This window comes from Chiloscyllium punctatum, chromosome 7, assembly GCF_047496795.1.
Source record: "Chiloscyllium punctatum isolate Juve2018m chromosome 7, sChiPun1.3, whole genome shotgun sequence".
In the NCBI taxonomy this organism is placed as follows: Eukaryota; Metazoa; Chordata; class Chondrichthyes; order Orectolobiformes; family Hemiscylliidae; genus Chiloscyllium; species Chiloscyllium punctatum.
Window position 1 is genome coordinate 56,292,325 of NC_092745.1, and position 12,193 is coordinate 56,304,517.

Here is a 12,193-nt window from a genome sequence, read left to right on the forward strand (position 1 = left end):
CAAGATCCTCGGCAGTGGATCAAAATTTTTCCACTGAATAACACACTAATAACTGGTGAAAGCAGGCTACGAGGATGTTTAAGGTTTGATAGAATTCTTTTTAAAGCTGTTGACACAAAATGAAAACCTTTTTACCTCCTGTAACAATTCTGCAATTTTCTTTGCATCTTCAGCCTTTTTTTTGGCTTCAGATGCATCCATTCTTGCATTCCCCAGTGCATCTTCAGCCTGTTTTGTCTTTGCATTGGCTTCATCAATGGTCCTCCTGATGCCTGGTATCTTTTTCAAAGCTTCTTCGGCTGCTGTCTTGTTGTCGTTGACTCTCTTGTCAAAATCTGCATGAAAATAAATCATTTTGACTATGAATATTTGGACATGATTCAGAGCAGCTGGTGTTCTTCTGGTTAATATTTATTCATTTATTGGCATCAGCTTAACACCACTGGCAAGATCAGTTGCATTTTTCTTTTTACTCACTGGAGTAATTTTAAACAGCAACAGAGGTCCATTCCATTTCAAAAAGTACATGTGACCATATTCTTGAGATCAGTCACTTTGGTGAAAAGGGTATGAGGGGGGGCATGGTTGACGAAGGGAAGTCAAAGAAAGGAAGGAAACAGCATCTAAGGTTACTATTCAAATACCCGATAATGTGGCTAACTGAACTGAAAGGCGAGGTGTACATGTAATTGAACTGATGCTTTATTCTGCCCATATGCATCTGTAACCTTTTCCTCAAGTTATACAAGTGACAGAATAAAGCTGAAACTGGCCATGCAGAGATATTAAGGAGGATATCTAAATAACTCATGAAAAAAAACTATGACACCTTTGCTGAAAACAATGTTTTCAGGATGTACCAAACCACGTCACAGTCAAATGAATACTTGTGATTTCGTTATTGTTACTTTACAATTAAACAGATTTACATACACCAAGATCGCAAGAGACGAGTATGTGCTCAAGTCCCAGAAAGAAATATTTATTCCCAAACATCCCATTGAGATACATTAGAAAAGGCAAGTAATCAACACAAATCTATGAATACTCAAAATAGTTAAGAGGTAATTATATATACAAGTTTTAGAAACACAATTGCATTGACCTAGAATGTTGTGCAATTTTAAAGAAATTTGAACCCAAAGAAACTAGAGTGCCCAATACCATTCAATCATTCAGTATACAAATATTCTCTGCTCTCTTTCCAAGTTCTTCTAAAGACGGCATATGTCAGAATTTAACAGCAGAATAACAATACTGAGAGCTGAAACAGAAAAACTACCTGGTCTTGCCTTGGCCATTTTAGAGTCAAAAATCTTTTTTTTAAATTGGGTCATATTATACTTTATTAGTGAGGTGCATCAGTTTACAGACCTTGCAAGTTTTTCAGAATATCCTGAGCCTCCTGCAGGGTAGCCTTTCCCTTCTTGGCAGCATCTTCAGCCAGTGCTTTAGCAGCATCTGCACGGGCGAGCAACTGGTCAGCAGTCTTTAAGATACAAAACAGATCAGAATGATCGTCTTCGCAGTCAACTCTGGATTACAATTTGCAAGTCTCTTTTATAGCTATAAACCTCAGGTTCCATCATTTTTTGGGTTATTCAAATTTTCCAAATCCAATGCTTTTTTAATTTCCAATACTTCAGTCATATACTGTACACATTTAAGTACAAGCTTCTCCGAAGTGAAGATCACTTACTCCAAGCACAATTAAAGTTTTATAGACCTTAATTTCGGCATCCTCCTTGTCCTCCCCTGCAAACATTTTAAAAGCACAAATAGCTAATAGTAGACATACAGACCAAAACTGGGCACAAAATACATGTGAATGAAGTCCTTATACAACCAAAGGTAGGATGAGTTTTGCACTAATTATAGTAGAAATGCATTTGGTTTCCACTTAGTACATATAATAGTTATGGTGTAGCAAGTGGCCATTTGACCCATCAATAACTGCAGTCGAAGAGTGTGGTGCTGGAAAAGCACAGCCAGTCAGGCAGCATCCAAAGAGCAAGAGAATGACGTTTCAGGCATCAGGCCTTCAGGAATTGGATCCTTGGATGCTGCCTGACTGGCTGTGCTTTTCCAGCACCACATCCTTCGACTCTGATCTCCAGTTCTCACTTTCTCCATCTATAACTGCACTAGCTCACTGAGCATTTTGACTTCATGCCAATGTTCTGCCTTTCCCCTGTACTTTGTCTTTATTGAAATGTTCATCTATGCACTCTTGAAATGTTTCACTTAAACTTGCTCTATGTATCCGGACAGTGCATTCCAGACCTTAAGTACCTCACCTGTTTTTTAGAAAAACAATTCAAAACCACACCCTCTCATTCTCAATCCTCTTATGAGTGGGAACAGTTTTTTCCCATCTATTTTGTCTAGAAACCTCTCAATTTTCAAAACTTCTATCAAATGTCCCTTCAGCCTTTTCAAGGAAAAGTCTCAAACTCTCTGATCTAACTGAAGCTTCTCATCTGAGACCATAAATCTCTTCTGCACTCCAATGCATTCACATCCTTTCAAACTCTTTTATTCGAGCTCCCCATGAATGAAATCTAGAACTGTATGCTTTATTAACAAGTCTCTAGATGTATCTTTCACCTTTAATGACTTATGCCCATATACACCCAGGTCCCATTGCTCCTGCTCAATAATAAGAATCGTACCCTTTATTTTACATCAGCTCTCCATATTCTTTGGAGCAAAGTGGGTCACCTCACTTAGAATCATACAGCACAGAAGAGGCCCTTTGGCCCATCGAGTCTGCACTAAAAACTGTTCTAAATCTACATCAGTCCCACCCTGCAGAACTTAAGAGTCATTGAGATGTACAGCATGGAAACAGACCCTTTGGTCCAATTCATCCGTGCTGACCAGATATCCTAAATTAATCTGGTCCCATTTGAAAGCATTTGGCTTATATCCCTCTAACCTTTCTATTCATCCAGATGCCTTTTAAATGTTGTTACTGTACAATTCTCTACCATCTCCTCTGTACCCCATCTAATGCAATCACAACCTTCTTATAGTGCAGTGACCAGAACTGCACGCTTTACCCTACCCTTTTTAAAAGGCAGAACCACATTAGTTGTCCTCTGGCACCTTCCCTGTGACCAGATGGAATTAAAAATTTGGGTCAGAGCCCTTGTTATTTCCTTGTCTCCCACATCTGCCTGGGATACAATTTGGATTTATCCAGTTTTAGGCCCATCAAAAATTTCGAGGCAGCAATGGGTCCACTAACTCTTCACATCCTATGTCAAACTGCTCAAGAACCTCAGTCCCTCTTCCTGAACTGTGTACTTATATCCTCCCCCCTCCAAAGTGAAGACAGATGTGAAGTAGTCATTTGACACTCTACCTACATCCTCTGGCTCCACATACAGATTGCCCTCTTAGTCCCTAGTGGGCCCTCCTCTTTCCCTGGGTATCCTCTTCTCTGAGATATACTTGGAGTACCTTGGGAGTTTTCCTAATCTTACCCATCAGTGCTTTTTCTCATGCCCACTCTTTACTCTCCTAATTACTTTGAGTTGCGTCCTGTACTTTCTCTCCATTAGTGGCCCCTGTTCATTTGTTGCCTTAGTACTGGTTCAAAGTCTGCTTATTCCTTCTTATCCAGTCCTGAACATTCCTAGACATCATAGGTCCTCTGGGCTTGCTGCTCCGACATTTCATCCTAAAGATAACAGGTTGTATCTGTACTCTCCCCACTGATCCGATGCACATTTACACAGAAGTAACAGTTTCTAATCTTATTTTGCCCAGATGCTGCCTTATTTTAATAAAATCTGCCTTTTTGTTTTTCCTTTTTCAATACAAAATTAGAAGAGTACAATGTTGTGGTTGCTATCACCAAAATGCTCTCCTGCTGTCACCTTGAACACCTGTTTGGCTTCAACCCTAGAATTAGGTCTAGCACTGCACCATCTCTCGCTCTACATGTATATATAAAGAGCTCTCCTGTTTATGTTTCAAGACATCCGTCCCTTCTTGACCCTCTACATTATGACTATCTCAACTAATGTTGGAGATTGAAATCCCCCAGCATTATTACCCTTTTATTGTTTTTACACCCCTCAGGTCAATTGTCTACATGTTTGCTCCTCTTTTGCCTGCAGTCTATTCAGTGTCCAAGAACACACTCCCAACAGTCTGACTACCCCCTTTTTTATTCCTAACCTCTACCCACAAAGCCTCATTTGAAGACCCTTCTATAATATTGTCCCTCACTGCAATAGCCAACTCCTTAATTAGTAGTGCTTTACTTTCTCTTTTCCAACCTCCAGTCTTGCCTCAAGATTCTATATCCCAGATCCTACCCCTCCTTTAATCACATCTCTGTGATGCAACAACATCACAATTCCATGTGTCAACCCAAAACCTGAACTCATCTGTCTTACCTATAATGCACCTAGCATTAAGTAGAAGCCATCCAGCCTCACCTTACTCCCTTAAAACTCAATATGGCTGCACTCCCATTGCCTCAGTTCCTTTACCAAAAATTGCTATGTTTCTAACTGCCATCAGTCTGTGCCCCCTCCCTCTACAGAACTGATTTAAATTCCTCCCAAAGCGGATTAGCAAATACACCTACACGAATGTTTGTCCACATTTTGGTTTGTGTGCAGACTGGCATGTTTGTACAGGTCCTACCTTCCCAGAAACAGCCCTAGTGATCCAGGAGTCTAAAATTCTTCCCTCCTGTCTCAACTCTTCAATCTCACATCCATCTGCACTATCCCCTATGTCTGCATTTGCTTGCACGTGGCCAGGAATAATCTAGAGATTACAACCAGAGAGGTCCTGCTCTTCAGCCAACTGCCTGGCTCCCTAAATTCTTGATGTAACTTCATCCCTCATTGGTTCAAATGATATAGTGTACCATGACATCAGTCTTGTCAGCCTCCTCCTTCAGGAGGCCCTGTATCCACTCATTATCATCCCTGACTGTCACCAGGAAGGCAACACATCATCCTGGAGTCGGGTGCATGGCTACATAAAGTTTAACTGTTCTCTTAACTAATTAACTCCCTAATGCTATTGCTTCTGCTTTCTCCTTCCTCCCCTCCTGTGGTGAGAAGCTTGGCTGTGTCTGCATGCCCTTGAAGAATAGCACATCAGCAGCTTCCAAAATGGAAAGCTGGATTTGTGAGCACGACTCCAGGGGACTCTTGCCAGATTTACTATCACTGTCTGGTTATCACCCATCTTTTCATTCCTCCAGTCTCTTGACTGGTGATATGAACCCCTCTCTGTGCTCTCAGTACCGTAGCATCCCCAGCTGCCACACGAGATATGAAACACTGAGCTCAAGCTTCTGCCATTGGGTGTACTTCCCGCACACATGGTCATCTAGGATGCTGGCAGGATCCATGACTTTCCCACATATGCCAGGTCACACATTCCACTCGACTGACCTCACCTGCTATGTCTTGAACTTAAGTTAGTCTCACTTGCTAACTTTTCTAATTACATAATTTTAAAGATACTCCCTTTATGTTAACTTTAGCTACTCCACTTATTCTGACTTTCCTTCTCGCTGGTGTTTCTCAGATAATAGTTTAGAAACTGGTTTAGATTAGATTAACCATTAGCCCCAGTTAACTATCCAAACTGCAGCAGCCCATCTACAAAGACAGATTGTTTTTACTTTCCTTAGCCCTAATAGAGACTTAACTATTTACCTTTTAGAATTAACCCCCACTAAACAATTCATGTAATTAAAGAACTAGCAGCAATTAGTACCAGATTCTTCTCTAGATTGAACTCTATCTGCCACCTTGCTGCCCAGTCCATCAACTTGTCAGCATCCTTTTTAAAGGTTTACACTATCCTACTCATTCTTTCAACTTTACTGTCACTTACAAGCTTTGAAATTGTCCTGCTTACTCCAAACTCCAGATCATTAGCAGGGAACATAGGGGTCTGAATGCTGACTCCAACAAAAACCTTCCTCCAGTCAGTAAAATACCCATTAACCATTATTCTTTTACACACATCCCAGCCAATTTTGTATTCTCGTTACTGTCAGTTTTATTCCAAGGCCTATAAGGTCCCTCAAATCTGTGCCTTAGTGTCTGAGACTTTAATAGTCCTGGTAAATATCCCACGTTCCTTTCCAGCTTTCTAAAAACAAAATTAATGGGTACTCATGCATCATGTAGAGATGGCTTAAGTTTTCTGGCTCTTTATATACAAGACAACACTTGTCTATAAGTAGCATTTGCCATTTATCCAACAACTCACTTCATTGGAAAGTCAGTGCAAGTCTCCTTATGGCTATATATTCCCCACATGGGCAATAAATGCTCCTGCAGCCAGCCACAAACATGTTTCACAAGTGAATTTTTTAAATTTCTTAGCAGAATTCAGAGCTAATCCAATGCTCAGTATTCCTTCAAACAACAAATTTATCGATACACATAGTATGCTTCCTAAGACAATACAGTGTTCTGTTTCTAGAATCCTGTACAATGTCCCTAGTTAATAAGCCCACTTCTCTATAAAGATAACAGAATTTGCTACCATTCGGTCTTTGATTTAGGGCTTTGATGATATCTTGTCATTAAAATGTAAATGTCATATTCTTATCATGCTCTCTTATCACTCTCTATTCTGAGGCTTGCATGTCTTCGTCAAGGAGGAGAAAGTGAGGATTGCAGATGCTGGAGATCAGAGTCAAAAAGTGTGCTGGTGGAAATACACAGCCTGTCAGGCGGCATTCAAGGAGCAGGAGAGTCGACGTTTTGAGCATAAGCTCTTCATCAGGAATTCCTGGATGCCTTATTCAAAGTCAACCTCCACATATCTTTCTCACTCATTTTCTCTTTTCTTCCAACATTCTCCTTCGCTACATTCTAACAAATGATTAAAGAAAACTGAAAATAAATATAATTAATAAAATGAGAAAAAAAAGGTGCAAGTTACATTCTATACACATGAAACATTTTGGAAAAAATTAAGCAAAGTGCACAAACACAGAGTTAGATTTTAAATTCTTACAACAAAGCTGAAATCTGAGTTTTACCTGCTGTTCGGTTTTCCCCTTTTCCAAAAGACTCTTGACTTCAGTTTCCTTTGCTTCCAGGTCATCCCGCATATCATCGTAATCCTTCACTTTTCTGTCAATCAAACCATCTAAATCTGCTGCATCCTTTTTAATCTTCTCTGCTTCATTCTAAAAGATGGGAATGTTATTTTAATTTCAGTTTAGAAAACATACGTGCTCTCCCAACTGTACTATCATTATTAAGAATGATCGCTTGTGCGACATAATTCCTTATTATGATTGACCAAGTTACCAAATGGGATAATTTGACTTATAGGTAAATTATGTGATAATGTGCTTATTTCATTTTTTCACCACCTCCTCCCAAACATCTGAAAGACTGGGATGCATTTAGTGTAGTGTCATAGTAGCAAACCTTTGCTCTTCAAGGTGGGTGACCAATGGGAAATCCTAATTTGTTTCCGAGAGTACTGCTTAGCCTCCACCTATAGCTTTCAAAATACATTTAGTAAAAGACATTCCACATAAGACAGAAAACCAAATACCTCTAAACCCTTGGTGTCCACAACAGGCAAACTCGTCAGATTGGCATAGATTTGTAATGCTTTGCTCCCAGCTTCTTCTGCCTCACTGTGTACTTTGGTAGCTTGTTTTTCCAGCTCTCGGGACATATTTTTTGCTGCATCATACCTATTTACAAATTTTACATCAGTTAAAATACAAAATGTAACCATAAGCAGAACTTCCTAAATGTTCCAATTGACCATGACTCCTATTTTAAGAGCCTGCATTGAAATTTCACCTGGAAACAATTCTTGCTGGGATAGACTTATTTTAAAAGGATTCTATAGTACTCAAAGTAAAGTTTGCTATCTAAAATGGATTAGAATCACCAGTATCTGCGTAGGTGATGGATTTACAATATCCTTCAAGATCACATTGGGAACAATTGTTGGACAAGGAAATGCACAACAGAAATGTGGAGGAGCACTTGTTGAGTGTGTTGGATAAATTTATCCCACTGCGATAGGCAAGGAATGGAAAGTGAAGGAGCCTTGGATGACAAGAGAAGAGGGGCTTCTTGCTAAGAGGAAGAAGGAATCTTAAGATTGAGAAAGCAAAGATCTAGCACAGCTTTAGATTACAGGGTAGCTAGGAAAGAACTCAAAAATGGACTGAGGAGAGCTGGGAGGGGCATGAAAAAGTCTTGGTGGGAAGGATTAAGGAAAACCTAAAGACGTTCGACACATACGTGAAGAATAAGAGAATGATCAGATAGAGGGTAGGGCTGATCAGGGATAGTGAAGAGAACTTGTGCCTGGAGTCTGAAGAGGTAGGGGAGGCCCTAAATGAGTTTTTTTGCTTCAGTATTCACTAGAGAGGGGGACCTTGCTGATAGTGAGAACACTGTGGACCAGGTTAATAGGCCTGAACAGATTGATATTAAGAAAGTGGATGCGCTGGAAATTCTGGGAAGCATCAAGATAGATAAGTCCCCAGGCAGGACCAGACATATCCAAGGTTATTACAGAAGCGAGGAATGAGATTGCTGCGCCTATGGCGATGATATTTGCATCCTCACTCCCCATAGGAGTTGTATTGGATGATTGGAGGGATGCAATATTGTTCCTCTCTTCATGAAAGGGAATAGGGAAATCCCTGGGAATTACAGGCCAGTTAGTCTTACGCCTATGGCGAGCATGGTACGGGAAAGGATTCTGAGAGATAGGATTTATGATTATTTGAAAAAACATTGTTTGATTAAAGATAGTTAGCATGACTTTGAGAGGGGCAGGTCATGTCTCAAAAGCTTCAAGTTGTTTGAGGATGTGACAAGACAAGTTGACAAAGGTCAAGCACTGGATGTGGAGTATGTGAATTTCAGTAAGGCATTTGATAAGGTTCCCATGATAGGTTCATTCAGCAAGTTAGGAGGTATGGGATACAGCAAAATTTGGCTGTCTTGATACAGAATTGGCTGGCTGAAAGAAGACAGCGAGTCATAGTGGATGGAAAGTATTCCGCCTGGAGGTCAGTGACCACTGTGGTCCTACAGGGATCTGTTCCTGGGCCTCTGCTCTTTGTAGATTTTATAAATGACTTGGATGAAGTAGTAAATGGTGGGTTAGTAAGTCTGCCAATGACAAGGGTCAGTGGTGTTGTAGATAGTGTTGAGTGTTGTTGCAGGCTACAACATGATATTGACAGGATTGCAGAGGTGGGCTGAGAAGTTGCAGATGGAATTCAACCTGGATAAATGTGAACTAATTCGTTTTGGAAGGTCGAATTTGAATACTAAACACAGGGTTACAGATAGCATTCTTCACAGTGCAGTGAAACAGCGGGATCTTGGTGTCCATGTACATAGATCCTTCAAGTTGCCACCCAAGTTGATAGGGTTGTTAAGGCAGTGTTTTGGCTTTCATGAATGGGGGACTGATTTAAGAGTCATGAGGTTTTGCTGCAGCTCGATAAAACCCTGGAATGTTGTGTCCAGTTCTGGTCGCCTCATTATTTGAAGGATGTAGATGCCTTCGAGAAGTTGCAGAGGAGATTTATCAGGATGCTGCCTGGATTGGAGGGCTTGTCTTATGACTAGAGCTTGAGTGAGCTCAGGCTTTTCACACTGGAGAGGAGGAAGAGAGGTGACTTGATAGACGTAATGATAGGCATAGATAGAGTAGACAGCCAGAGACTTTTCCCAGGGCAGAAATGGCTGTCATAAGGGGTCATAATTTTAAAGATGATTGGAGGAAGGTATAGAGGAGAGGTAGGTTCTTTACGCAGAGAATGGTGGGTGCGTGGAATGTACTGCCAGCTATGGTAGTAGAGTCAGAGATATTAAGGGATATTTAAGCAACTGGTGTGAAAGCACATGGATGGCAGTAAATTGAGGGGTGCGTAGGATAGGTTGCTCTTAGATTAAGATAAATGCTTGGCACAACATCATGGGCCAAAGTATGTCCTATGTTCTAACCAGCTATAATTTAATTCCATTGTCAAAAAGATAGAATTTTGCCATTTTTATTGATGCAATCAAGTGTTTCAAAGACCACTAGAAGGTCATGCAAACAAAGTCCTGGAAGGTTTTGCCCCCTCCTTTGTATCACTTTAGCTTACTTGAGCAATGTTTTGGAACCTGGGAATATCAATTACAAACTTATCTGTAATATGACGAACATACACAATGTTGAAACTGTACCTTTTAAAAAGGTCACCTATGCTTTCAATTTAAGGAACTCACTTGTTGGAGAGACATTGCAGTTGTAACTTGAAATGTTTCACAGGCAGTAACAGATGCATTATCACTAAAAGTATTCATGACCTCTGCACTGGGAACACAATCTATTGTATGTTCTTTCTCTGTTGGGTGCATGTTCGAAAATGCTAACCCTATGCAAGAAACCTGCTTATTACATTGCTCTAAGAATATTTCAGGGGTTCTAATCCTTCCGAGACATTTCAAATACTTGGCAATTAGAATTAACTTGTTACTTTGTTGTTTCTTTAATCAGTGAGCTTTCCAACAAAAAAAAACTGGCAACTTTCCATCCAGAGTAGGTTTCTCAATGTTCAGAAAGAAATTCTTATTAACAACTTGCTATAAAGACAGTTTATTTGATTCTGGCACACTTCTGCATGGCAGGTTCCTAACAATATAATCTTTGGGATTTCAAACTGGAATTAGTTTATTGACAAATTTTGTCAGTTTCACCTTGACTTTTGACTTTAAGACAGAATAGATGGAAATTAGTTACAATTGTGGCTCAAAAATGTTACACAATAAAATCTCAACCCACAAAGCTGTTTCATATTAGTTATTTTGTCAACAAATCAGATTCCTCTATTTAACTTTCTATCCAAATATGTTCAACACTGCTTCTCAGGATTAGTTACGCAGACAGTCAGAATAACTTATTTAGAAAGCATTAGGATAATTGAACATCAATTATAACAGATTAAAAGCTGAAAGAGTCTGAGATTAGAATTTATATCTTCTTTGCCCAGAAGTCATTTTCTTAGATATTGCCCTTGGTACAAAGGCTGGCAAGGTATTTATCTCATTTCTCAGATTATAAACGGAGATGAATTCCTAGTCCATTAATACTATAAACATGCTAATCTTCCTTACAGTTCAGACAGAGCATTTCATATCAGCCACTTACTTTCTGTTTAAATCATCAACTGTGTTGGTGATTTCACTTTCTTCTGCGAATGTTTTACGTAGCAACTCGTAAGCTTCAGTTGAGGTGTCATTAGCATTCTTGGCGATCTGCTCGATCACATCGGCTTCATTTTTATGTCTGTAGATTCAAAGGATACTTACATTAGCAAAGTTTGTTCTGCTTTGCAAGCTGAAAGAAAGTTCACTATGTTTGTATTAACATTCTAGTCAATTCTAGAACATAGAAAAAATACAGCGCAGTACAGGCCCTTCGGCCCTCGATGTTGCGCCGACCGAAGCCTACCTAACCTACACTAGCCCAATAACCTCCATATGCTTGTTCAATGCCCGCTTAAATGACCATAAAGAGGGAGAGTCCACCACTGCTACTGGCAGGGCATTCCATGAACTCTCAACCCGCTGAGTAAAAAATCTACCCCTAACATCTGTCCAATACCTACCACCCCTTAATTTAAAGCTGTGTCCCCTAGTAGCAGCTGACTTCATTAGCGGAAAAAGGTTCTCACTGTCAACCCTATCTAAACCCCTAATCATCTTGTACACCTCTATCAAATCGCCCCTAAACCTTCTTTTCTCCAATGAGAAAAGCCCCAAGTGCCTCAGCCTTTCCTCATACGATCTTCCTACCATGCCAGGCAACATCCTGGTAAACCTCCTCTGCACTCGTTCCAATGCCTCCACATCCTTCCTATAATATGGCGACCAAAACTGCACACAATACTCCAGATGAGGCTGCACCAGAGTCTTATACAACTGCAACATGACTTCAGGACTCCAGAACTCAATTCCTCTACCAATAAAGCCCAGTACACCATATGCCTTCTTCACAGTACTATTTACCTGGGTGGCAACTTTCAGAGATCTGTGTACATGGACACCAAGATCCCTCTGCTCATCCACACTACCAAGTAGTCTACCATTAGCCCAGTAATCCATCTTCTTGTTACACCTACCAAAGTGAATGACTTCACACTTAGCTACATTGAATT

At 40.2% G+C, this 12,193-nt stretch overlaps 1 protein-coding gene across 1 annotated transcript in view; it reads right to left on the reverse strand.

Moving 5' to 3' along the window:
- lamc1 (laminin, gamma 1) overlaps positions 1-12,193 on the reverse strand; it is a 481,608-nt gene that overhangs the window by 13,962 nt on the left and 455,453 nt on the right. The window contains exons 21-25 of the mRNA XM_072573611.1: positions 11,185-11,322; positions 7,564-7,708; positions 7,037-7,186; positions 1,375-1,489; positions 136-335 (exon numbers count right to left, since the gene is read on the reverse strand). Coding sequence (XP_072429712.1) covers positions 136-335; positions 1,375-1,489; positions 7,037-7,186; positions 7,564-7,708; positions 11,185-11,322 — 748 coding nt within the window. The remainder of the gene's footprint in view (positions 1-135; positions 336-1,374; positions 1,490-7,036; positions 7,187-7,563; positions 7,709-11,184; positions 11,323-12,193) is intronic.